Raw genomic sequence first — 26,353 nt, 5'->3', positions numbered from 1 at the left:
TTAGCTCCCCATCGAGCACCAGCACAGCACTAAAGCAACAAAAGAATGAACGCAGAGAAAAAGACATCATCTCAGGTGATATTAGGATATCTAAGGTATCACTTCTTGCCTCATTTTAAATAATATTTTATTTTAAATCCCTCCCTCTCTCTCCACAAGAGGTACATTTTTTGAGGCAAAGGCAGAGTGCCCTTCAGCACCATCAGGGACAGCAAGGCAGTTGCCAGTCTCATCCTGCAAAAAACCACAGCTATCACAAGAGGTTCAAAGTTCTTCCAAGCAAAAAGGTGGAGCTGATGGACACTGTGTGTTCCTCCTATTGCTTTAAGAGCTCCAGCTGTTCAGCCTCTGCAGTGGCAATACATCTGTGTTGCTGTGCAAGCAAAAACAGAGAAAGGATGAGGAAAAGAACAATTTCACATATTTTTGTCTGTTGCTTCCATCTTGTGGCCAACTTGGAAAAGAAAACATTGGGGGTTTATTTCAGTTAAGTTATTATTAACAAATGAATGGAAACACTGGAATTTTTAGAGGTGGTTCTAATCCTTACCTCCAGTTTTTTGGATGGGAATGAATTGGGGTTGGAAGCTAGGTTTTCCCTTTGAAAAGCATTGAATACCAATGCCAGCAGAGGAAGGGGATGGTGCCTCCTCTGCCACACACTCTGTTTTGGTCTCACATGAGCTGCTGTGCCAAGGGTGCAGGACAGAGATGGGGTCAGGAGGACAAGCCCATGAGTGCTGAGCCCGTCCTCACCCTGCTGAAGGCAGCAGTGATGGGACTCCAGCAGGATATGGACTCTGCTTCAGCTGCTGGCTTCAAGAGCTAGCCCAGACCCATGACATGGATTCTCTCTTCTTTGTTTTTGAGCCTACAAAGTCTTTTCTTTGTTGCCGTTTCATTCTTCCTGGGGGTTATGCCAGCCCACAGCTCCCATACCACACAGCCTCTAACAATGGGGATAACTTGATGGGACACAGCAATCTTGCTGAGACAGTTGCAGAGGCACCATGCCTCAGGTTTCCAGAGCCATGGGGAGCATCTCAAGGGGGCTGGATAACTTCTTCCTGGCTTGTGAACCTGCTGCTTTTTCCACTCATAGCAATGCAACTTAGCCAAAAATCTTTTTACCTGCATAACCTGAAGTAATTCTCTTTCCATCCTCCTGGCCAGAAGCCTGCCCTTCTCAGCTCCTGGCACTGTGCTGCTCTCTCACAGCTCCTGTTTCCTGGGCAGGCTGCCTCTGCCTTGTGTCATTGCATGACCTCAGCACATTTCCAGCCAAATACTTGCTGAGGCCCTGGGACAGGGAGCAAGATGATGTGTGGAACTCATGTTGGACCCCCAGCCTGGTGGAGCAAGGAGCTAGAATTTTGCCCAAAATGGGTCTGCTTCAGCAAGGTGAGAAACTCACTCTCCATGCTCCCCAGGCACACACAGCCATGCCTCGTGCTTGGGAGGAGGCTCTGTAGTCAGGCTCTTGCATAGAGAGGGATTTTGGTACCCCACACAGCAGAAATGGCAATTCCATCGGTCCTTGTGTCTCACACAGCTGCTGAGCTGCCAGAAGAGCAGGTGCACAGCCCAGCAGGATGTGAGGGCACAAGCACTTCCAGGGCTCTTTCCTGTGCCCCTGTGGTGGCAGGAAGTGCTGTGTGTCTGTGCAGGATACAGGATAAAGGCTCCTTTCAGCAAGGACACACAAAGGAGACACAACCTACTGTCACTCGTATCCAAGGCCAGGGCCCAGGATGCTGCACCCCATTTGAGTGAGGAGGGGGATTTGTTAGATGGAGAGTTCATCTCCCAGCAAGTTCCCAGCAGGAACAGTGACCACCCCAAGGACAGAAGGTTGCTAACCTACCCATTCACAGGGCATTCCCACAGCCAGCCTTGCCTGGCTCCCACTGGAAAACCAAGACAGCCTTTTGTGCAGGAGGTGCAGCTGCCAAGTTTAACTCTGATTTCAGGTTGAAATCTTGCAAATCTTCTCAAATTCACATTCAGTTACATGTGCTGTGTAAAATTGATTCTGTGGGAGCACAGAACCATACTAAAGCTTTAGTGTGATTCACAATGGTGGTGAGTTCAGCACAAGTTGAAAAACCCTGAAGCCAGGGGCCTTTCCTGAGTGTGTGCAGAGAGCAGGCATCAACCCCAGCACACATGGTGCCAAGGCCAAGGGTCTCATCTTGGGCAGGGAGCCCAGTGCCCACCCACTCACCCACCTAGTGCTGGGGCACCACACCTGCTGTGTTTTGGGAGATAACATGACTGCCCACAGATGTCACTTGGTATCCTGGTCACTTGCTGCCAGCACTCCCTCACTGTGCCCATGGAAGGGCTCGGAGACAGGGTTGTCATTACTGATTGATGGCTTCACAGACAGCTCAAAGACCTCTTGAGGGAAAAAATCCCTGAGCAAGACTGATTCTTTATAACCATCTTTCAATAAGTGAGTATAGACCCCTCACATATCCTTAAATTATATATCATTTATTGAAATATAAAGATCTTCATTTACAAGATTTTTTCAAAGACAAAATATCAACAGGGGCATTTTTGAAATACATTTTGTGCCTACCATCATTCAGGCCAGTTTGCCCTTCTTCAAACATTTCACAACAGCCATCATTTTGGAAACACTTCCTTTTTTATTATTCTAAAATATAACTTTTGGACATTCAAAGTGCAACAGTTAACGTGCCTGTGGAATATATCACAGTAAAAAAAATATAAACAAAGGCAGTGATATAGCTGTCATAAATGTTTTGGCAGTATTCTAGAAGTCTATATAAAAATACTTATATACATATTGATGTATAACATCATCATATCTCACGTCCTTCATCATGTAATAGGACCATTTTGTACAAGTCGCAGACCACGCTGTAAGGAATTGGTTGGCCATTCCAAATCAAAAGCTGCATTTTGTAGGATAACACTGATTGTCGTTATACAATTACTGTAGCAAAAGGTTTGGGAAAATCTCTTCCAGTGGCTTCTCAAAAAGTAAGCCATAAAAAAAAAAAAAAAGTCTGTAATACTGATAATATTGTGAAACTAAACAATTCATTCTCATCCTTTCACACTTCTCCCTCTCTAATAAATCCTCTCTCTTCCTCTTCTTCTCATTCCAGTTTCCAGGCCAGCTTGTCTGATTCCAAGCCTGCAGTGAGCTGGGTTTGGCTAGACCCCTGCCAGGGATGCAATTGATCTGTACAATACTCATGACAAGATGGGGAATTAACATTATCATGTACCAGAAAGTGAGCCAGCTCTGGTTCATTGGCTGAGTCTAGCCTGAGATGCACTGTGAGATGCAGAATGAGCCTGGTGAGGGGAAGGCAAAGCTGCATGAAAATGTCCTTAGATTCCAGTAACTGATATAATAAAACATGCTGGGGCTGATTTTCAAACCCTGAAGAACACCAGGCCGTGTGCAAAAATGCAGGTGAATCTTGCCTAATTTGAATGTGTAGTTGTAAAGACCACACATGCAAATTAAGGCACATGTCATCTCGAGTGGCCATTCAGGTATCTGGGATATCCATAGACATTTGTGTTTCCTCAATTCATGGTTCGTAACTGGAGGGAGATTTCACACCATCTCATCTGTCCTGGCTGTACCAAGAGTCTATGTTTCACAGTTGTCCCCGTACAGAGCTCAGTGACGTGTTTGGCAAAAGCATGGTCCCAGGAAGACACTTGTTCTTGATCTGTCGAATGCAAGAAGTAGAGGATGCACCATCAATCACCATTCCTCCTGATTGTCAGCTTCCAGCGGGGTGGAAAATGTGGGGGCTCGCTTCAGGTCCTGTTTCCACATTTGCTGTGATCTTGTGCATGGCCTCAGCCAGGTGACAGCTTGAAACTCAGACCCAGAATGATTTGCCTGTGCAGCGTCCCACACTGTAACACTGCCAAAATTGCATTTGCTTTTGTTTGATCTGTAGCTGTCCACAAGTCAAGTCAAGGGGACTTACGAAGCTTTTTGTAGGGCTGTTTGAAGGTAAACTGTGGTTTAACATGGGAGCATGTTCTGTCAGTCACTCTTTCACACTTCCTAGGAAAATACTTCAACACAGGAATGAGTTTGCACCACATTTGCATTGGTTTTATCGTAGCAGAGGCTGGGCATATCCTACAAGGTGCTCATTGCACTGAATTAAGGCAAAGTTTGAAAGCTGAGTACCAGAAAGGATGGAGCCCTTGGCAGTGATATATTTTTTTTCACATGTAAGTCTTCCAAAGTGTCATATCTCAATAACACATTGTACAGTGATAGCAGTAACCATAATACTTTGTTCATGATTGGTGTCAAAAATCAACAATTGCAGGCTGAGAGCAGATTGATTTTCATGCACTTTTTTCCAAAAAACACTCCTAGAAGCATTTACCTTTTGTAGTTACAGTCTGCAAAGATAGTAGAGATTTCTGCTCCTGTTTAAACTTGAAAACTAAGACAAGAATATTTTCTGCATATTTATTTTTGCTTATTTGAAGTTGCATTTCAGGCTAGGAGAAATGTCTTTGTTTCTTGAACAGTTTAAATATCAAATCAATTCTTCACAGCTAACCTCAGGATAAGATTTCTTTTGAGTACCATGAAACACTAATAATGGGGTATTGCTAGTGGTTTATCATAATCTTCCATTCTCCAGCATCTTAGAAATCTGGCATAATTTTTTTTAATTGAAATTTTTAGGACCCCACTTAATCAGAAGAAAACTAATTGCTTCTAGTACATCTGATTAGAAAAGCTACTCAGCTCATGAAAGAAAAAAATCTTAAATTTTTTCTCCATGTTAAAGTAGTTTTAGCTAACCAGAACAATTACCATTCGGTGTAGATCAAAAAGAAAATTTCATAAAATTTTTTGGGCTGGAAATTTCTCCCCTGCACTTAAAAAAGTGTTTTGATATTGTGCTTTTACTGAAGGACAATGGATTGTAAAATATACATTTAGTGTTACTGAAAACAGTAGTAGTATTATTTTGAAAACAGCTACCTTCTATAGTTAATAAAGACTTACTAGGTTTCTAACACCTATTATAGACTGAATTTTAATTGTCATTATTATTATTATTATCATTATTATTCCCCTTTACTTGCATTAATGGTGGAAAGTAACATGTTTTATAGTACCGGTCAGTCCCTTGTGGTTTTAGACCTTTTTGGTCCAAAAGTGGTTTTTGCATGTTCTTCAATTCACATGATAGTTCATCAGCAGCTGACATTGAGATTGAGGGAGGAAGTACACAGAATTCATGAATGACCTCTTCTAAAATCCATGGCATTTGTTCAATGTGCACCTCAAAAGATCCTTGAGTAGTCAGTTATTTACATAATTACAATGGTGAAGTATTGCTGCAGTGGAAAATTGATCCATCAAAGTCATATGAATGCCCTTGAAACACAAAACCAGTCTGTTTGTGGCCTTTCCCTTCATCCTCCTACCAGATGGAATGGCAAACAACACTGAGATGCTACTGAAGTACTGCAAGAAGCAACACTAAAATATCCATCTTCAACATGTCTCTTTCATTTATACTCAGGCTGAGTTCTCTGCCCATTCCTGGGCGTTCCTTTCTACAAATCCACCTCCTCTTCACATCCTTGACGTTGCAATAAAGTGGTTTTCTGTGTGGAGCAGAAGTCTGTGGAGAGCTGGGGAAGGTTCCCTGTGTGCAGAGCTGGCGGGTGGCCGTGCCTTACAGGAAGCTGTCCTCCACCAGGTCTGAGGAGTCGATGCCAATGTCGTCCATCATGTCAATGTCCTCGATGGTCTCGTCCTCTCTCTTGATGAAGGTAGAGCTACTGGAACCGGTTTCAATGGCACTTTCTTCAGATGTCTGTGAACTGGAAGAGACAGATATCTCAGAGATAAGGTACGTGGTGATTCTGGCTGGGTAAACACTCCAGTCTCTGGCAGAACTGAACGCTATCTCCCCAGATGCTTTCTGACCCACAGTGCAATCTTAGGTGACTATGACCACCAGTTTCTTAGGACATGACATATCTTGTATATCAAAAGTAGTGAACCACCTTGGAATTCAAAGGAGCATGCTGTTCTTATGTTCCTCCAAGCACTCTCAGTCAGATACTTTTTGGAGAAGTAGTTTTATAACACTACTGTGACAATAGGTCACTTAGATAAATCTAGGGAGGTCAGGTGAAAACAAGATAGCAATAACAGCAAGATAAGAATAACAGACAGAGATAATATGTCTTAATTTTGATAGTACTTTTAGGGACTTCTTTCTTCCCTCACTTGAATAAAGCACAAAAATATTAAAAAAAAACAAAAAACAAAAAAGGCATTTCTAGGTTGCTGAATCTATACACTATTAATTAAGAGCTGAATTAAACCTGCACCATTCACAATTAGGGTCAGGCAATGCTGTGTTGTAGTGGCATTGGTCATGTAAATTGACAAGAAAGAAGTAAAAAGTTCTGGGCACCCAGCTTTCATAGAAAACTAGGAGATATATAGACATAGAACATAGAAGATATTATCAAAAACTTCTCCTAGATTTAGAATTTGTCTCACACAAACAAATCAATTCTTTGAGGTCTCATATGAAGCTGCAAGGAGGCAAGATGTGATGGAAATTCTGGGAAATTCTGCCCACAGATCCACAAGACAACCACTGTGACTTGACCAAGCTATTAAAGGAGTCCCAAAAACACACAGAAGCCCCCCACCAGCAGTCGCCTTACCCGGCAACCACAAAACAGGAAAAATTAACTTTTCCCATTGAAAACACTGTGGGCAGTCATACTACCATATTTATATGTGACTCCCCCAGTAAGTAGTTTGAACAGAGCTAAGGAAACCATTTGCAGAGTACGATGCTGGGAAGTGTAAATGGACGTTGCCAAACATGACCCCAAGTGGTGACTATGGGCTAAGGGATCTGTAAACTGCACCTACCTGTGTCTGTTCCTTTTGCCAAGCTCATCTTCAGAAACAGGGTCAATGTCAGGCAGGGGAATGATGTATCCACTGTCAGCACTCAGCCTCTGCTCATCAAATCCACTCTCCCTGTCCTTTAGCTTGTCTTCATTCTTGTAAGTTACACCAATGTAAGCATTGTCACAGTCCCCTCTCATGCGTGTGACAGCTGGGTGATCACTTTTCAGGAAGTCCAGATGAATCTTCTCATAGCTCTGAAAAAATTCATTTCAACCCTTCATTAGATGCTATTCACTAAGGCTGCCTTTCTTCAGATGGGCAGCTGTGATTCATTAGCCTAGCAAATATCCTGCCCTATGAGCCAGCCGTACTGGATAGAGAAGTCCAGAATGTTCAATTGCTTTGAAAGGAGAAGTGTCATGTAAGTGTGACATCTAGATGATGCAGGAGCAAAGCTTTGTGGCAGCACAAAGCAGACACGTAGATGTGAAAGAAGGGTAAGGAAAAGGGAGTTAAGGTAGGTCAGAAAAATGAAACACTGAATGATGGGGAAGGCACAACTTGTTCAGAGCTATCAGAAATGTGAGGGGAAAACTTGCTGGTGTCAGGATCTGAAGAAGAGACAGGGAAATTATACTCATGGGCCAAGAAGTCCCTTTTATATAATTATTTCACAGCCTACAAAATCCCATGAAAATATACAGAACTAGTTCTCCAGTAGAAAAATTGAGTTGTTAGGATTTAATTAGACATAAAGGGTTCTGCTTCCCAGTTAATACTGCAGAACTGCTTCTCTCAGCTAGTTTGACTGAGGAAACCAAACATGCAATGTCCCCGTGCTAATCACATAATTCACAGTTCAGTGCTCATGGCTCTCATGGCTGGAACAATGCTTGTAATTCCCTCTGAAGCAATATACAGAAAACACAGAGAAAATTACAAAGAACAAACCTTTTTGTACTCTCCAGGCAGCAAGCTCTCCACAATTTCACTCAAATGGTAGAAAGAAGGTCTTTTCTCCGGTTCACTGTTCCAGCACTTCACCATAATCTCATACCTGCAGATAAGAAGGAAACCAGTTTAACCAGCTGGTAGAGGAACATAACTGATCAAACAGAAACTGAAGCCAAGATTCTCTGGAGACTGGGCAGGTGTGGAAAAGCCAAATGCGCACATACACTTCATTGGTGGCATGATCAGGTTTGGCCATTCGGTATCCACTCTTGATCTTATTGTAGAAAGTAGAATCGACCATCATGCCAGGATAAGGTGTGCCACCTACAGAAAAAAGAGAAGCAAAAGTACTACTCTATACTTAAATATCCATGCAGAGTTCCCAAATACTATCTTCTTGTTGATGTTAGCACTACAATTTAACATGGCATCAGAATTATTCTTTCCTGGCCAGCGTTTCACATCAGAGCTATTGTCTTGGTAACAATAGCTACGCTAAGCCCCAATGTGAAACATTGGCTAGGAAAGTTTGAAGTAGATGCTAGTTAGAAAAAATACCTTTTCAGTGTTTATAGAATGTATTTGGGACAGAGATTGGATAATACCTGGATCAGGTCACCAGCCTGCTTTGGCATGGGTTGTCAAAAAGTTTGGGCTTGGTCCAAGCTAACACAGCTAACTGATAATTTGGGGCTGCAGCACAGAGTCATCATGCTCAGTTGTTGCTGATGTGTTAAAGAGTAATTCAAGCTGAAGTCAACATGGTATCAAGATGTTATAATTGATCTTTTAAACAAACACTACTGAGGATATATTTTGCTTTCCAAAAAGAAACAATTTTCTCAGATGGAGGAGGCGTACTATAATATTACTTCAGAAATCTCTGCCCTTTCAAAAGCAGGATTTTCACCTAAAAATGAGCTTCAGAACCTTCTTTACAGCTAGAGCAGTGAAGTTTAGTGCTTCAGTTCCTGAGCTGTCCAATGCCTCCCAGGGATATCAGGGAATGGCTATTTACAGGAGCCTGTGATGCCCAGAGATTACAGGAATCAATACCATAGTGGTGCAACTGTTGTTTTCTGAGAAGCAGTTATGTGACAACTTGTTCTAGCAAATAACATTAGGCTTGGGGCTGCCGTGGGGCAGCAGTAGACACCACAGAGGCATGAGTAATTCTGCTGGCAGTAAATCTGGGCAATGCAGGCTCGCTGCAGCAGGCCATCTACCCGTCCAGGAGGCTAATTAATTAACTAATGAGGCTGAGGAGAGAGCCAGGCTGCTCCCAGCTGGGAGCTGTGCGTTGTCTGGAACTGCTATATATTGTCATAACCACTTTACGCTGCCATAAACCAACTGTGTGAGCAGTGTTGACCTGGAAATGAGAAATCAGTGTCCCAGAAGATTGACATTTATTTTCATTCTGTAATGGGACTAAGACAGGCTCTTTTGAAATGTGTATAGAGACTGTTCCAAAGCAGCTGCTGAGCTGGGCTGCAGCCCCAGGCACCCCGTTGCAAGGGAGAAACATGCTCCTTCTCATATAAGACAGAAAATCAATCCTGTTGTGGCACACCAATACTTTTCCACAAAATATTTTCACACAGTTCTTTTAGTTTTACAACAAAAAAAAGAAAAGAGCATATGGCTAAAACAAACAAACAAAACCAAAAAAGCAAAACCCTCAAACAAAGGAACAAAAAAAATCCATACCAAAACTAAAGAGAACCTTGGGAGAGTATGGACATTTCACTTCACACCTAACACTGGAATCTGAAATGCCATACAGAAGAATAACTAACAGTGGATTTCATGTGTATATTTTTATATGCAGAATTTGAAATACTTTGTGTATAACAGTTTGAATTGAAAAAAACTAATCACTACGCATAGGAAAATATTCACAGTACATACCAAGAGAAAATATTTCCCACAGCAGAATGCCATAAGACCAGACATCACTTAATGTTGTGTACAGGTTGTCAAAAATACTTTCAGGTGCCATCCATTTTACTGGGAGGAAAGTCTGTAATAAAAAGAAAGAAAGCCCAAACACACAGATTAGCCATTAAATAAATTATTACTATTGCAATTGTTGTTTGATAGCCAGGAATATTATCTCTCTATAAGAAAAGTTATGTTAACCTTGCTAGTGTTTATTTTTAATTCAATTCAATTTAATACAGAGGTACCAGGATTATAAGCAATGCTACTTGTTGCTCCCCACAAAAACTAGTTAAACCATAGCTGTATTCATTTCATTACTGGCAAATGAACAGGTAGTAAATGATTGAAGGTATGATGCAAAATCTGGCACTGCTGAACTAGGTCTGATATGTCATTGTTTGACAGTTCCTTAGTAATTTATCCAGTCACAAAACCTGCCTGTTAAAAATGTCAGACTGAAGTGGAGTACTGAATGTGTACTTTTTCACTTTAACACAGAGTTACAAAAGTTACAGGAATTAATGATCTGAAGATAAATTATTCTGAGGCACATTCATCCCAGTGGTCAATTACTGTAACCAACACTGAATGGCAAGAACATGAAATAACATTTAAAACTGACAATTTTCATTTCAGTTAAAGCAGAGCTCCAGAGATTAAGTACATACACTGCCCTTGGAGACATAGTTGGAATCATGCATGATGTCTCTAGCCAGCCCAAAGTCACAGATCTTCACAATTTTTCCTTGAGCCAGGAGGACATTACGAGCGGCCAAGTCACGGTGCACACACTGCGTGGAGAAAAATGGAATTGTTCAAGGACATGCTTTTTCCATGAGGGCCACTGCCTTAGAAAAGGGTTGGCTTTCTAGGTGCAGTGCTAACATGACCTTCTACTGAACAAGCACCTGCTGACAGGAGCAGGGAGGCACCAGGCCTCAGGACCAGCAAGATCTCACAAAGATGCATTTTAGGGGGGAGGAGGCAAAAGTGAGATCACCCTCTCCCATTCCATCCCTCATGTACTAGTGATATGCCTGTGCTTCTCACCATGCTGGTTTGTGACTGCCTGGACCCTTCACCCAGACCCTGCTTTGACCCTCCACCATCTCTGCTACCCTGACTCCAGCAATGTCACAGGATGAAGCAGGGGAAGACAAGTGACTGCTGCTTTGATTTTTTCCCACCATGGTGATCTCTGTTTCCAGGTAAGTGAGAAAGCTGTCTATATCTCAAAAAGTAATACTATATTGTGTCATATGCTCAAAATCTAAATTTAAAACCATAGCTGCAGAAGACATTTTTACACCTTATTCCATTTCGCTCACTTTTTTATTTACTTACATTTTTAGAAGCCAAGAATTCCATTCCCCGTGCAACCTGGTAGGTGAAGCTCAGCAAATCCAATAGGCTGAGGCCCTCTGAACTGTCATCTGAAAGAAGGTTTTTGACTTCTGATTCTATCAAAAAAAGAAGAAAGACGTGATTTTGCTGTGGAGTGTGAAAGTAGAATCCATCTTCCCCTACCTATCATGATTCCAAGCTGATAATTTTAGCAGAGTACCATGACCAAAACAGCCTTTTCATAGTAACTATTGCCACTTCTAATGTCTGCATCAGTCACTGACACATACTGCATTTTTTAAAACAGCCAGTGTTAAATAGCAGGTTAGAATTTTTCCTGTCTGTAATTTTTTTCCCCTGTGAACAGCAGGAAAAAGTAAAGTGAGAAAGAATTGTTGCTGGACATTACTGGCTGTCACACAGGTTGTTTACTCATTGTGTGGCACAAAAATATTTATTTAGAGATGCCTTCATTAGGGTTTTGTGCATGCATGTACATTCTTATCCATTTACTTTTGCTGAACACTGTTGTTTCCCAGGAAGTATTCACTGGGACTAATCCAATACCAGCAAAAAGGGTCAGGAATTCATGGCAACAATTCTTGTTTATTTTATGAAAAATGCCGGAAAAAATCCAGTCAAAATTCAGTGATTCATTTTCCCTGACTGTCCTAGAGCATGAGTGCATAAGTCTGCCATGTAAATCTGGGACTGGATATGGTTCCATTTCTGAGGCCTGGAGGCAGAGGTGGCGGTGTCTGTTTTTAAACAAAAGCATATTTGGGTTCTGAGAACAGGGACAGGGAATAGGATGCATTCATTATCTTCATTACATAATCCAGGAAAATATTTGGGAGTGTTCTGCATTTGATAAGTGTCAGTTAATGTGAAATGTAAGTGGAAACAGTACAATATAAACTACTATTAGTATTGGTCGTTGCTAATGCTCAAAATCCTTCAAACTACAAGACTGATAAAATCACTGCCTCCAAAGAGTGCCTGCAGCCCCACTGCAGAGCACAACTGCCCAGTGCTTCAGCACAGAAACAGACACACAGTGGGACCCCTTCTGCCCCAGCAACATGCTCTCCTACCCCCAGAGCAGGATGGAAGAACACAACCACGAGATTTTGCCTTAAAGCTTATGCTCACACTCTTGCTGAACAGAGCTAAACAATTTGTGTGCATTTAGAGGACAAAAATCAGATACCTGTTTACACAAGAGTGGTTTGTACCAATGATATATGCAGAAGGGACAGTTACATTACCTGACATGGATTTCTTCTTGTACGAAGCAGGCCGATCATACACAGATCTCTGGATATCAGAGTATTTAGAGCCCTCCTTCCTTTCCAGCATTGGCACATACTGAGTGGTATCAGCTTGTTTCATGTCCATGTATTCTCCAGTGTTTTCAAAGGATAGTATCACATAACTGAAATTGGGAAAAAACACAAGTGTACCAGGTAGTGACTTCCCTGCCAGACCATGTGCATATCTAATCATTCACTTATGGTGTACTATTGTATTGAGGTGAAATTCAACAGCTGGCTTCTTGTTAGGAAATATACATCTATAAAGATCATTACCAGATATCATATTTATTGCATAACCATCACTTATTAATACATGTTACTGTGAATTACTGTAGTTAAACACAAGCACTGCAAATTTAGGCTTTTGCCAGCAGTCAGGTATGTAACCATGCCTTATTTCCCAAAATCCCACTGAACTCAAGTATCATTATCTAGGGCTTTTAGCTCAAGGTATTCCAAATGATTGGTGTAATTTATTCACACAGTTTGCATCAAATCCAGTCCTGCCAAACAAACCCATGCCCAGATGAATGGCACTGGCTTTACTCAGCTACCAAGGCAGTTGATCTATTTCTCTGAGCAATTTTTTGAATGAATCTCTGTCCACCTTTTAAATCCTGGCTCATTTTATGGTATTATATTATTGCTGAATATATGATGACAAGCTTCCTCAACTATCATCTGGAAAAAGTTCTGGGATGAACATTAGCAATTAGGACACTTTTGATACTGGCTATAATTGGTAGATAAAGGAGAGAACTTGAGTTTGGAGAACATGAGTTTTGGAGGCTCTGCCAGGTTGCTTGAAGGGAAGGAGTTTTAGACACTGGAAATTCCCCAAGCATGGAAACAAGGAGACAGGTAGGTGCACTGGGGTATCTATGGAGAAACCACAGGGGTCCTCAGACTGCAGGCATGTCTACATGCAGGAAACACAGATCTAGGACACATGTCAGGGACATTGAATAAAAACTGTTGAAACCTTCCCAGACCTATGAAATGTGACAAATAAAAGTCTAATGAGAAAAATTGAGGAGGAGTTTAAACCAATGAATGAGAGTAATGCAATAAGGGTTTGTAACGGCTTAAGTCCTTAAGTTGCAGGTCACTGATTTTTTTTTTTTTTCATTTTTTTCCCACCTTCTTGTGCTTTCATCAGCAGGGTTCATCCCAAAGATATCCAAGTCTTTTTTAGGCTTTTCAGGGTGTCGGTTCAGGAAATTGTCCCTATTCTTATGCAGGTAGTTCACCAGATCACCATAAAAACAGTATTCAGTAATGATGTAAATAGGACCTGTTAAAATAAAGCAAAATTATGCATTGATGAGTGGCGGTTTTGAAAAACAGAAACAACTACAAAAAGCCTCCAAAAGTATTGGAAAATATAGTTGTGAGTTAATTCATTTCTATCTACTAAGTTATGACTGCAATTATTACCAAATATCAAGAGGCTTTCTGAAAACCTATATTTGGTTATATTTATTGGTAAGTCCTCTACTTGAAACCTGTGTTGATGCCTGAAAATAGAACACAAACTTTTCCAAATAACTTAAGAATGATAATATAAAAACCTTCAGATATGCAGTATGGCAAAAAAAAACCTGCTTAGAATTAAATTTGTACAGTTTTCTAAAATAGGGCAATTAGAATATCTAGCCAATATTGTCCAATTTGAGGAGCAGTTGGTTAGGAAACCTCCACCCTGTGTTCTGCCCCACTGGAGCTCTCTCCCCGATCTCCTACCCTATCTTTCTTGTGTCTATGATTACGTGGTGCAAAATAAAAGGTCCTCAGTAAATTAACAGGCAAGACTAGATAAAATTTAAGGAATGCATCAATAAACATTTGTTCATTGCAGGAAGAAAGCTGGAAAAGTACTAGAAGTTATACCTAGGTATTTAACAGTCTACAAAGCTACAAATACATGAAGATTACATAAAAATCTAAAAATCTTTAGGCAGCAATGTGCTTGTTAAATATTGAATGATGATTCCACAGCAAACCTTTATTTTGTCAGCCAAACTCACCTGATTTTGTACAAGCTCCAAGCAGGTTCACAATATTCAGGTGGGGGCCAAGATGTGTCATTATCTTCAATTCAGACATGAGTGCCTGTTTTTCACTGGATCTAGCTGTAGCTGTTGAGAAAAAACATATTAGCCACCTGGTGGGAGCAGTCACCTTTTTCATATTTACAAAAAAATTCTCCTTGCTTGCCTCATTGAAGCATTGCTGCCACCATGTCCCTTACTTGATACATGTTTTTCTTAAGACTTGGAGAGGAACCCCAAATGATTAATAAGGGACTCTCTTGATGCAGCTCAGTAGCTGACTGAGTCTGTCTGTCCCTCTCCAGAGGTGTAGTGGATTGCCACATGGCACAGAAGCACTCTACAAGCTGCTCATTCAACACAAGCAAGCTCCCCATGGCTCCTACAGAATCACTGCATCAGATTCTCAGTTCTCATGAAGCAGGAAATCTTCAGTGAACTTATGCAAGACCTGCCTATTTCCCCTTGTTGTAGAGTCCTCATTTGTTCACAAGCATTCATGGTTACTTTATCTTTCTCAGTATTTGCTGAGTTATTGTAGCTGTTCAGCTAAATCTAAACTTTGGATGCTTTCAAAAGCCTGGGTACCTTCAGGCTTGAAATGCCAGCAAGCAATCTAACATATAATTTTAAAATCCCACCATTTCACCATTCATTTTCAACTTCAGATATGATGAATTAATTTATAGCAAGCAAAGTTTGAATAACCCTCTGGGAACCTGCCCTGCCTGGCTTGGGAAATGGAACCATGACAACTTACGTTTCAGCATTTTCACAGCTACTTTCATCACCGGTTGGGAGCGACTCAATCCATATGCAGTCCCTTCAACCACTTTTCCAAAGGCACCCGAACCAAGGATCCGACCTGAACAAGGGAGAGCATTGTTCATTTCAGAAAGTAACAGCAATTCAGCTCCTTTCCTATCTCCATTCCTCTACAAGTTGATTCTTGTGTGGAAAGGGCACATTCCCTTAGCCAGACCACCAGTATTATTGCTATTATTGTTGTTTTCAAGCAGAAAAAGCAGATATGAAGTGCTATCATTAAGTACAATTCTTAATAAGATGCCAGCAAACATCAAGAGCACACCTGCACCTCATTCAAAGCTCAGCTCATTCAAATTCATCCCTTCCTGTGCTCTGCCATCTTCACTTTATCCTCTTACAACATGGATTGTCCTAGGCTTAAGCTGACCTCTTTGCCTCAGTCAACACCTGATTAAAATACAGGCATGTTCCTGACTTACAAATCTTAATTGGGTCCCTCAGCTGAAGTTTTGGTCTTTTATATAATGCTGGATACATCCAGCAGTAAAATGGACTAAAGCACATCAACCGCCCATTCAGACAGGCAGCATCATTTCAGATCTGCAAGAAGCTGAAATACATGTTGATCACATATGAGGGAAAATTTCTCTGAAGTCTAATGTACAAGTGTGTTTCATCTGCTGGAATAAATTGTATTGCAAATTTCCAAGTGCTGTAATGAAACAGTTAATGTTTATAGACCCTTTACTCTTGCCACAAATCAATTTAGACAAAATTTTGGGATTAATATATCCTGTCTTCGAATATGGATACAGTCTCCAGAATAATTTTGTACAGATTGAGATTTTAGAGAAATAGAAACTGCACGAACATTCTCCAAAATGCTGTATTTCATAGCTCCTGCACTGAAAACCAAGTTCATCAAGGGAACACTTAGTGAACGAACCTGTGTATGAGGTCCAGATGCCCGAATATAATCACATGCCTGACAAGCTGTCACTTTGGTTTTATGTTAGTTTTTAACTTGAAGCACAGAAAGAATGAGTAGTAACTTTTACTATGGAGATACACAGCATTTTGTCTTTGACGTTCGTTTGCGGTTTGAACTTGTCACCTTTTACACTTCTGAAGGTGTTATCTGGCATGCAATGCCATATGTTTCTGTTATCCTCCAGCTACTGCCCCCACTTTTATTGTGCACACGCTTTCAAAAGAAAATTTCCAACCAAACAATATCTACATTATTAAAAAGCACAAGAAATGGTTAAAGAATGCTTAGCTGAGTTAACACTGGTGAACCTCTCCAAGATTATGACAGCATAGTTTGTCATGCACACAGAAGCTATGTGATTTCTTTTCAAGATTCTCGTGCTCCAAAGGTTATCCTTCCCAATCAGGATGTGAGAAAGCTTCACACTAAATTTTAGACTAATTCAAACAACCTGAGTTTGAAATTTGGCCCCTGAAACTTTTCAGGCTGAAGGTCTGGGAGCCATATGGCAGGATGCAGCCCTTCAGAATGTGATGGTATCTGCTGATGCTCCTTGATCTTCTTGTCTTCACAAGCCGATTCCTCCCCAAAACCATATTGTCAGCTGAGCACGAGGCACACATCTCCCTCTCCATCACCTCTGCTGGGCTGGGGTGCATGTGGAGGCAGTGAGAGCACTTCCCGAATGGCAGGGAGCCACCACTGCTATTTCCCCTTTCCAGCCCTCTCTGCAGATGTAGCCCAAGCCCCACGTCTTTTGCACTTGAAATTGGGAGCCAGGTGGGAGTTAACTGCCCAAGAACTGGAAGCATCTGTAATGCCATCATATTCTTGGTGAGTGCTTCGTTGAGGCTCAAAATTACAGTGAGAGTTTACTCTTCAGCATAAAGGCACTGCTGTGATCTGCTCACTGGAGGAGCAATGCTGCTTCACCACCACAGAGGGACGGCGCAGACACAGCAGCAGCTCAAGATTCCTCAAACTAGTGGAGGAACAGCAGCTAATTCAGCCTCTGTACCCATCCACAGAGCTTATCTGCTGTGCCTGCCAGAGAGGTGCTGCTTTTCTGCTCAGAGGATACAAGGGTGGGGTGTGTGAATCTGTTCCAGATGCAGCCATCTCAGCTGGATGCTTCTTTTTCTAAAATTGGCCTGGGATAATCAACCCACCCGAAATGAAACCATAAGTCTCTTGGGCTATATTAAAAGCCAAACAAGTGTCAAGCTTCATAATCTACACCCAGTTTCTAGACTCATTAAATTAGATACCACATCTCTGACTGTTGTGTGACCTGAATCTTAACTTGCCTTTTTCAAATAGGCAAGGGTCAGATTCTGTGTCAGACCAGCATTTCATTTAATTAAGGTCACCAGGACAAATAAGTGTCTTGCTGGGAAGTGATGAGAGCAATTCTGCTGTATCTGTACAGCCACCCTGGTATCCTGAGCAGCAGCACTCTGACCCCATGCCTCAAGAGGAGCTGCTCTCAGCTCTGTCAGCCAGATGAGGAGGTCCAGCTCCTGCTGGGACCTCACCAGTTCTCAGCAGAGCCAGGAGAAGGCCGTGGTGTTCAAACTGCTCATGGCATTACTGCATTGTTCCTTCTGGTACACATCTCCTGGACTTGCACTGGTTCAGGAGCCCTTTAAAGAGCAGTGCACTGCATACACTGTGGATCAGAGATTGCAAAGGGAAATTTGCAGTGTAACCCAAATTTATCAATTGAAGCTCCATCCAGCCAATGTTCAGAGTTGGCCTTTAACACAGCACTGCACTCCAGGCACTACTGGCTAGAAAAAACAAATAAATGCCAGCTGGTTTACACAGCTAGAATGGGAAATACTCATCTTGGCAGAGCCAAAATGGGTTTGTGACCTGCTTCAGAGCCTCCCTCAACTAAAGGTGTAATTGCTTTGCTGTCATCTCCCAGTTAGATAAGAGAAAATCCATACAAATCAGAATTGTCAGCCCCAGAAACAAAAGAGGGTCCCCCCTCATCAGCAAGCATTTAATACCTCAAAAGTGCCAGCAGGTGAGTGTGTCAAGCAGTTGTGCAACCCAGATTGACAGGAGGATATGGAGCACTGGGTTTGAAAGTTACTGACTACTCTGAATACACTTGTAAACAAGAAGGCTTTGAAGCAGCCTGTGCTCATGAGTCAGAGGGAGACAAAGTCACAGTGGTGGTCTTTAACAACTCAGATCTGACAAATCCTATTTAGGCATATAATTAAAGTCTGGGTTGTAATAAAATAATTCCATAAAACATTCACCCTCCTCTAGTCTTCAATTAGCAACATGAATTTAATTAAAGGATATTGTTCCTGAACTGGAAATTTTTCTCTTGCTTCTTTCAAGAATTAACTCCTTCTCTGTGATGATGAAGAAATATACCAGAGGAGTATGTTTCTTGAAATATATTTAAAAAAAGACACATTTCAACTTCTCCTGTGTTTTGCAATACAATTTGGTTCACAGATATCTCCAAGAGAGGGAAGCCTTGTATGTTTAAAGCACTATCTTGATAAAGCATGAAAATTTTCTATAGTCATTACACTTTCCATTGATATAAATGAGAGGCTGGGCCAGCCTTGAGGAAATAATTACAACTGAATTGTGCATGAATTCCAATGAGGAATAGCAAAGCAAGAAAGTAGAAGGGGAAGGAAGAAGAAAGAAGGACAGTAGCCACAAAAATATGCAGTTACTCAGCACTGATATGTGCATGGCATGGATTAATAATTTTTAAAATATTTTTAATAAAACTACATAACTAGTTGCAGATTTTCTTGGCCTCTGCACAGTATATAAATGTCTTGCAAACAAAAAATAATTATGTCCTTCTTGTGGATGCCTTAGCAGAAATGAGGGTTAAAAAGGGTGTTTAACACTGAGAGACTCCCCTAAGCCACGTAGGGGTGGATGCTGCACACAGGAAGAGAACAGGAACGCAGGCACAGGAGACACTAACACAGGGACCTCAGGGCTGATGCCACTGTAGAAGAGGATCAGGAAGGAGAACTGATGAGAACAGGCAGACAGAGACTCTGGACTTGGTGGCCATAACTTCCATTGCAAATCCTGCAGACACCTCAGAATGGTCACTGAACGTCTTTCTCCCCAAAGAAGGGTGGGGCCAGCCCCTCACAGAAAACTTACCAAGCACTAACCCATCTCGAGGAAACTCCCATCTGGAGTCATAAGGCAGTTGCATTGGGTCCACATAAATGTACTCGTGGCCATCAGGGCTGATGGACTCAATGACTCTCCATCTGATCTCATACCTGGGCTTCTGCAGAGCACATTGAATGCAACACCAAGCATTAGTCCTGGACCTGACTTTAGTGCAGATCAAAACCCAGCAGGGCTCAGCACCCAAATTGAAATACTTCTCTACATACCTGTTTCCATATGATGACCAGGACAATCAGTGAAATTATCACAATCACCAACAGCACTAAGACAGCAGCAGCCACAGTTAGCTCTGATCTCAAGGCTGTGGAGTAAAAAGATAGACCACATTTTCTTTATGAGCCATGAGGGACATCACACACATAAGACACCCACCTCCCCTATCGGTGCAGTTCCTGTGTCCTGCAGAAGTGGCAGGAGCAGTTCCTGAAGCTGGTGACTATAAAGTCTTTCTGAGCCCAGAGCTGCTCTGCCATTGTGTTCCAAAACCAAATGCAGATTATCTAGAAGAATGTCCCATAGCCCGTACTAATAAAATGATAAAATGAATTATGGAACCACATAAGAAGCAAAAAGTAGATGCACCATAAAGACCTGTAAAAGGCATCATCTTCAGAAATACTGGGGTAAAAAAAATCAACTTCAATGTATTATCTACAACAATTCATATTGTTATCCATTAGGACTGAACTGGGGGGAGTTAGAGCAGGGCCAAACTAGCTGTTGTAATTGCACAGAAGGACAAAGCAAACTCACTGGGAGCCACAAGCTTCAGCTCTCGAGTAACGACACCGAGGCCATTCCTTGCCACACAGCGCACAGCCAGGGTTTCCTCCACCTTCTGGAAGGTAACCTGGCTTTCCACCATATTTTTCTCATCCAGGTGGGCTTCCATGTGTATATCAGAGATATTGTTAGTCAAAAGGGTCCATGAGGTGTCATTGTTGCACCTGCAGAGAAGAATAATGGAGGAAATGGGCGTTGGGTGTGTGTATGGATGAATAAGAGTGAACAGAACAAGAATTACCTTTCCCTGCAAATTTCTTCTGACAACAATACATTTAAGGACCAGAAGGGTCTTTAGATTGCATCTCTGAAAAACCTGCACCTTTCTTCCTTCAAAATAAAAATACTCCCTAAATGGAGAGACAGCTACTTTTCAAAATCCCTAGTCAAATCTGGACTGTGAAATCCTTGGAGTCGGCTTACTGAACAGAAGGCTTTTATGAGAGAAAGCTGAACTGGTGCATTGTTTTGTGTCCTATAGGATGTAAAAAGAAGGGCACTGACAACATCTCTTGAAATACAAAACACATGCCTCTAAAAATAAATAAGAATTATCTGAAACTTACTGGCTCTTGATGAGGAAAACATGGTACAGTAACTAATTATGTTAATATAATTGAGGATATAGGTCATATTTCAGGTAAGAACACACCCACTCCTCTTACTTTTTAATGTCCTTGCAAACCAGCCATTCCACACCGGGAAGCGGGGTCCCCTCTGCCAAGCATCTCACAGTCTGCCCACCTGCAGAGCCATGGTGATCATCCACGAGGGCTGAGATCAGAGCTGGAACTGGGAAGGAGTCGGGAGTTTGTTAAAATATTTGTCAGTGATTACAAAAAAGCAGCTTCAAATTTCAAAGCAGGACAGGTGTCCTTTGGCCAACACCTTAGCAAGAGCCACAGACACAGACTCAAGCAGGAGGTGCTTATCTCCTGTAGCACAGAGTGGATTCTAGGGTAGAGCAAGGAGAAGGAAGTGCTGCAGTTGTGCCACATCTTCATGTCATGTTAAATGAGCTATCATCCTACTGTCAGCTGGAATTACTTAGCTGGGTGGATAAAGTTTCTTTCTGGCTCAAGGCCAGGGCAGAAGTGAAAGCCAGGATCAGGCTAGAGGAGCTCCAGAGACTAACACGCACTCCTCTGCTCAGCCTGGTTCGTGCCTTTCATGGCTCCATACTCCAGGCAATGCGGTGTGCCAGTGGATCAAGTCTTTGCTGTGTCCCAGGAGTTCTGGTGGGCAAGGCTTTGGGGCTGCTTACCTTGTATCAGCAATGAGAAGGTGTATCTTTTAATCTCATCTTCATTTTCAGCAACCAAAGTATAGTATCCACTGTCTTCCTCCTTGGCCCGTATCAATTTTAAAACACTCTGAAACCTGCAGAAATGCAAGTTTTTGTTTGTATTTTTTAAGCAGGCATAAAAAAATCATTTTAGGGCAACATGTAATCTGGGTATGTTGCAATTATAACAGTGACATTTAGCATTTCTAGAATGCCTTTAACTAAGTCATTACTCAAGTGGTAAATAACTATCAACAACTAACAACTGAGAAAGAAGTGGCCTTAGTTACTTTCTGCAAGGACCTGACAAAGCCCTGATTTTACTGGAAACAGCCAGAAATTATTAGTGTGGGACATGTTAAAGGGAGTGAAGAAGATTCTTGCTCAAGAACCTTGAAGAGGTTGATGTTATGAAGGTAGTAAGAAGTAGTAAATTAGGCATTGCCCTTTTGAACAGAAAACAACTAAACTATTTTTAAATGCCACTGAGGAAGAAGCAACAAACTGAGGTGTAAAAAGTGAGCAGGAGTAGTGCCCAGTTTTCTGGGGGAGGAACTCAAGTCAGCATGGCAAGGTAAGGGTCAGAAGGTTTTTCACCTTGTTTCCTGGACTCTTCCTGAAGTAGTAACAATCTCTGTAAGATTTTCAATCAGAGTCACATTATCCTTCAACCAGTACATTTTTGGTGCTGGGTAAGCCTGCACATCAACAACAAAGTTTTTGACTTCATGCAGGTTGACAGCTTCCAGAGGGCTGAACTGAGGCTCCAGGTGAACAAAGCCTTTGTCTGCAAATGAAAAAACCTTGTGTAAACAACACTATGCAACATTTTCCAAGAATGATGTTTTCCAATGTGTTGATAATTTTAGACACTGAAATCAGACCATACCATGAACTGTAATGGCTACTTTCTTATTTTCCTTAACCTCCTTGGTTGCATGCCGAGCAGTACATTCATAATCCCCTGTGTCTTTCACCGATGCCTCAGGAATGGTCAAGGTGTAAACCAGCTTCTGTGATGGCACTTTGATATCATCAAGCTTTATCAGACCTTTTTCTTTCTGTAGTTTGGAGAAGGAAAAAAATCCTTGCTTAAGTAACTGAGTTGAAAGCACATCACCAAGGATCTTTGATATCCCTGAAGTGAGAGCAAACATCTAAATTCTGTATGGCAAAAGACTTGTTTGCTCAGACAAGGATGCCTCTTTCAGCCACAACAGAAAAACTGTGCCTGTGAAAATACACCCTTTTGTGTTTTGAAAAAACACAAAAACCAAAATACCTTTGAAAATTTGGGTAAGCAACTTGACAGAGAAATTTACTCTTTATGCACTACCTTTTCCTCAGATGCAAAAGCCCCTTGAGTCCTTTTTGTTCAATATCCATGAAGTAAGATCAATTTTCATCCCCTTCATCAGACAAACAGTAACCAGTTAATAGATGCTATGTGCTGCCTACTCTCAAAACAAGAATAATTTATGGACAAGGAGAAAACTCCTGAGAGTAGAGGGATGGTGAAAATGACACAACATGTTATCATGAGGGGCTGGTACAAAAATATGCTGGGGCTAGTTTTGAAAGGTGGCATATAGCAGAGACTATACTCATGTGTAAGATGGAAAACAAGACAAAACTTGCTCAAATAATTTTTCCTCTTGGATTCTTAACTTACTTAAATAAAAAGTTGGATTTGGAGTAACAACTAGGTACACTTCAATTACATCATTCCTTCAGCAACCAGACTTTTTACATTGGACACTCTGAAATTGCCTGGGACTGGCCCTAGCCAAGTTCCACTGAATAAAAGTTTTCACTGCAAAAGGATGTTAAACCAGTTGAAAAAAAATTCAGGGTTCTACAAGATTTTCTTACTAGATGTTTCTCATTAGTAAATTCAGTGACTGTAAGAATTATTTCAGTTTACATCTGCATAATGAAGAGCACTTAAGATTATAGACTTGATTCTTCATTGTCCTTTATTATCCCCAAGAACCAGGATTTAAGAGAGCTGTTTTAGAGGCTCAGACCTTCAGCAGCTGTACTCTACTCAGACGCCCAACATACCTAGATCTTTCGATTTTCACAAGATTTCTTTTTTTGGCAGCAGCACAAGACCTGAGAGACAGCATTACTTCCTCACCCATACCTCACCTTCTTCTCATGCTTTGCTTAGTTACTAACAGCAAATTTACCTTTTGGGACTGACTTTCTTATATGGTAACCTAAAATTAAAAGACTTTACTTGGTTTTCTCTCCTCAGCAGCCCTCATTCAGATAAGAGAAGAATATTTTACAACCTCACTTGCTTGCCAAATAAATAACTACAAATGTTGTGGGGAAAAAAAAAAAAAGAAAGAAAGAAAGAGAGATATTTACCACTTTCCCAGGGTAATTCCACTGTAAATTAACCACCTCATTGTCAAAGACCACACAAGTTACTACGATGGTCTCGCCTGTTTTGTAGACAGTTTTAAGAGCTTCAATTTCAACAGGCAGCTGTGAAGTAGCTAAGAGAAGAGAGAGAGAGATCTCATTTAATTTTTAAAACATTACAATTTTCACATGGTGCAGTTTCAGAGGAAGATTTCTCTTTCAATTCCTCTACTGAGGAATCACCTTGAAAATTCATTAAAAGTACTGCTGAACTATACTGATATAAACAATTTGTATTTAAAGCATGAACTGCAGTTCAATCCCACAAAGAAATGTTCCACAAATAAAATTTCAATTAGAGGTTCCTATCTCAAATCCCCCTGTAAAAAGGCATTGGGAATAAAAACAATGTCCCATTTTGCTAATCAGTGACTGTCTTTGAGAGTTCCTTGATGACCAGGAAAAAGGTTTTCAAAATAATTAAATCAATATGTTTTTCAGGCTACCCAGAGTTCTACAGTTCAAAGCCACTGGTAAACACCAGCCTTTTAAGTTGTGTTTCAGCAAATAGATTGAAAATATATGGACTACAAAACATTTTTCTTGCAATAATTTTGGGGAGAAGATAAAGACATGTTATTCTCATCAAAATTGTAAGTAAACTTGCAATTAAGTGGCAGTACTGTCAGAGGAGCAAGGAGCTCATCATTGCAGAAATATCCTATATAACCCTATGATGCTGGTGCTCTTACAGTGTGAAGAAAGAACAGAAGCACTTTTTATTTTTTAAAAAATGAATAGAAAGAAATACCTCTTATGATATAGATGAGGAACTCATCAGACTTGAACTCCACGCCTTTAACCATTGTTTTGCACGTGTATGAGCCCGCAGGAAAATTCCCTATGAAGCCTTGTTTGGTGTCATATAAAGCATGCACAGGCTTGTCTAAGCTGTTAACTAAAGTCACTTGGGCCTCTGGGTCGCTTGTCCGACAAGGGATAACTGCGGGATCACCTTCTTCTACCAGGATGAACTGGTCTTCTGGTATAGAAGGAACAAAAGGCATGTCTGGGTCTGTAAAAAAACAAGAGGCAATCTTACACTGTCTTGTTTGCAGCAAGTCCATGTACAAGCATTGCATATCAATGACCACTTATAAGTGAAACTTGCACAGTTCATTCTCCCTCTGTTTCAGATATTGCAGGTACGGTTTGCTAATTTCATGTGGTATCTCATTTTAGCTACTTGATGTGATGTGTAATGAAACCTTTCTCCTAAGGACAAAAAAGGAAAGGGCTTAGGTTCCTTTGTGACAATTCAGGATGCAAAACGAAAAAGGCAAAAGATCCCCTCCCCAAAATGTTAAGTGTTACTATCCACAACTCACATGACTTTAAGTTAGATTTTTTTCACCTTTTTTTATTAGTAGCTGTCTGCTAACCAGTATATAAGCAGGGGGTAAAATAAAAATAAAATAAAATAAAAATTCCACTTTCCAAGTAAAAAAAAACAAGTTGATGTCAGTCTCATGTTGTTTATCTTGAACACCACTAAAGCCACATTTCATCAAAAATAGTTCAAGGTACTTATCTTCATGTATTTCTAACATGTCCAACATTACAGTTATGAGACATAGTTAATTATGGTCACAGCATGTGGTTTTCAAAATACAGTATTCAAGTAGGAAAAAAAGCAAACAAGAACCTAGTAGTTTTATTTCTTTTAAAGTAAACAAAACACATGCCAACTTTGCTACCCAGCCAATCCAAAGTCTGAGTTTAAAACATAATTGCATAATATTATGCATAAAAAGCATAGCCCTCAAATAGTCTCCATTTGGCCATTCAGAATAAACAAATAATCCCTGCTAGCCTGAAGCTTCTGTGCAAAGCTTTATAATAAAATTTAATAAATAGCAATCCAAATCCCTCCAACAATAGACTTTCTGCTGCACTGGCAGGCTCTTTGTAGCAATATTCCAAACACAGCACTCCATCCCAAAAATGCTGCCAACTCCATGTATTCATTTTCCCACTGTAATTTAAAACAGAAAAAAGATTCACCTAGTTTGGTTTTCTATGTGCTGTTAGTGAAAATAGGATATTGTATGAAGTCTCAACGTAATCCTCCCTGGCTAAAGTGGGTTGCTGCCACCCATTGCCCTCCTAATTCATTGCAGGAAAAACAATTGTAACAACAAAGTTTATAGTGGAAACAGAGACATTCTCTGTAATTTGGAGAAAAGGATATGTTTCTGCCTTTATGACATCTTGATGGTTAGCAAGTGGAAAAAATTACAGGGTGTCTCTCCCTGTGAATCTGGTAGGCTGATGTCTAGAGGCTTTCGAAAACCAAACCAAAAAGCTCCTGCTTCCAGCTCCTGCCTTTATATTCCTCCACTGGGTGAGTTGCATGACTGCTTAACATAA

At 41.0% G+C, this 26,353-nt stretch overlaps 1 protein-coding gene across 1 annotated transcript in view; it reads right to left on the bottom strand.

The window, feature by feature from the left end:
* Positions 1–4,577: 4,577 nt before the first annotated feature.
* The window catches only part of PDGFRA (platelet derived growth factor receptor alpha), a 32,249-nt gene continuing 10,473 nt past the window's right edge, over positions 4,578–26,353 (bottom strand). Inside the window, exons 4-23 of the mRNA XM_054293717.1 lie at positions 24,735–24,998; positions 23,927–24,057; positions 22,440–22,611; positions 22,148–22,337; positions 21,530–21,645; positions 20,931–21,057; positions 20,236–20,429; positions 19,689–19,783; positions 19,447–19,579; positions 15,289–15,393; positions 14,505–14,615; positions 13,618–13,771; positions 12,430–12,596; positions 11,162–11,277; positions 10,486–10,608; positions 9,785–9,896; positions 8,098–8,197; positions 7,871–7,976; positions 6,938–7,173; positions 4,578–5,862 (exon numbers count right to left, since the gene is read on the bottom strand). Coding sequence (XP_054149692.1) covers positions 5,715–5,862; positions 6,938–7,173; positions 7,871–7,976; positions 8,098–8,197; positions 9,785–9,896; positions 10,486–10,608; positions 11,162–11,277; positions 12,430–12,596; positions 13,618–13,771; positions 14,505–14,615; positions 15,289–15,393; positions 19,447–19,579; positions 19,689–19,783; positions 20,236–20,429; positions 20,931–21,057; positions 21,530–21,645; positions 22,148–22,337; positions 22,440–22,611; positions 23,927–24,057; positions 24,735–24,998 — 2,900 coding nt within the window. The 3' untranslated portion in view covers positions 4,578–5,714. The remainder of the gene's footprint in view (positions 5,863–6,937; positions 7,174–7,870; positions 7,977–8,097; positions 8,198–9,784; positions 9,897–10,485; positions 10,609–11,161; positions 11,278–12,429; positions 12,597–13,617; positions 13,772–14,504; positions 14,616–15,288; positions 15,394–19,446; positions 19,580–19,688; positions 19,784–20,235; positions 20,430–20,930; positions 21,058–21,529; positions 21,646–22,147; positions 22,338–22,439; positions 22,612–23,926; positions 24,058–24,734; positions 24,999–26,353) is intronic.

Source organism: Melozone crissalis, unplaced genomic scaffold, assembly GCF_028551555.1.
Source record: "Melozone crissalis strain CALT ecotype California unplaced genomic scaffold, PUWL_Pcris_2 ptg000006l_1, whole genome shotgun sequence".
Classification (NCBI taxonomy): Eukaryota; Metazoa; Chordata; class Aves; order Passeriformes; family Passerellidae; genus Melozone; species Melozone crissalis.
This window is presented reverse-complemented; position numbering and strand designations above follow the sequence as displayed.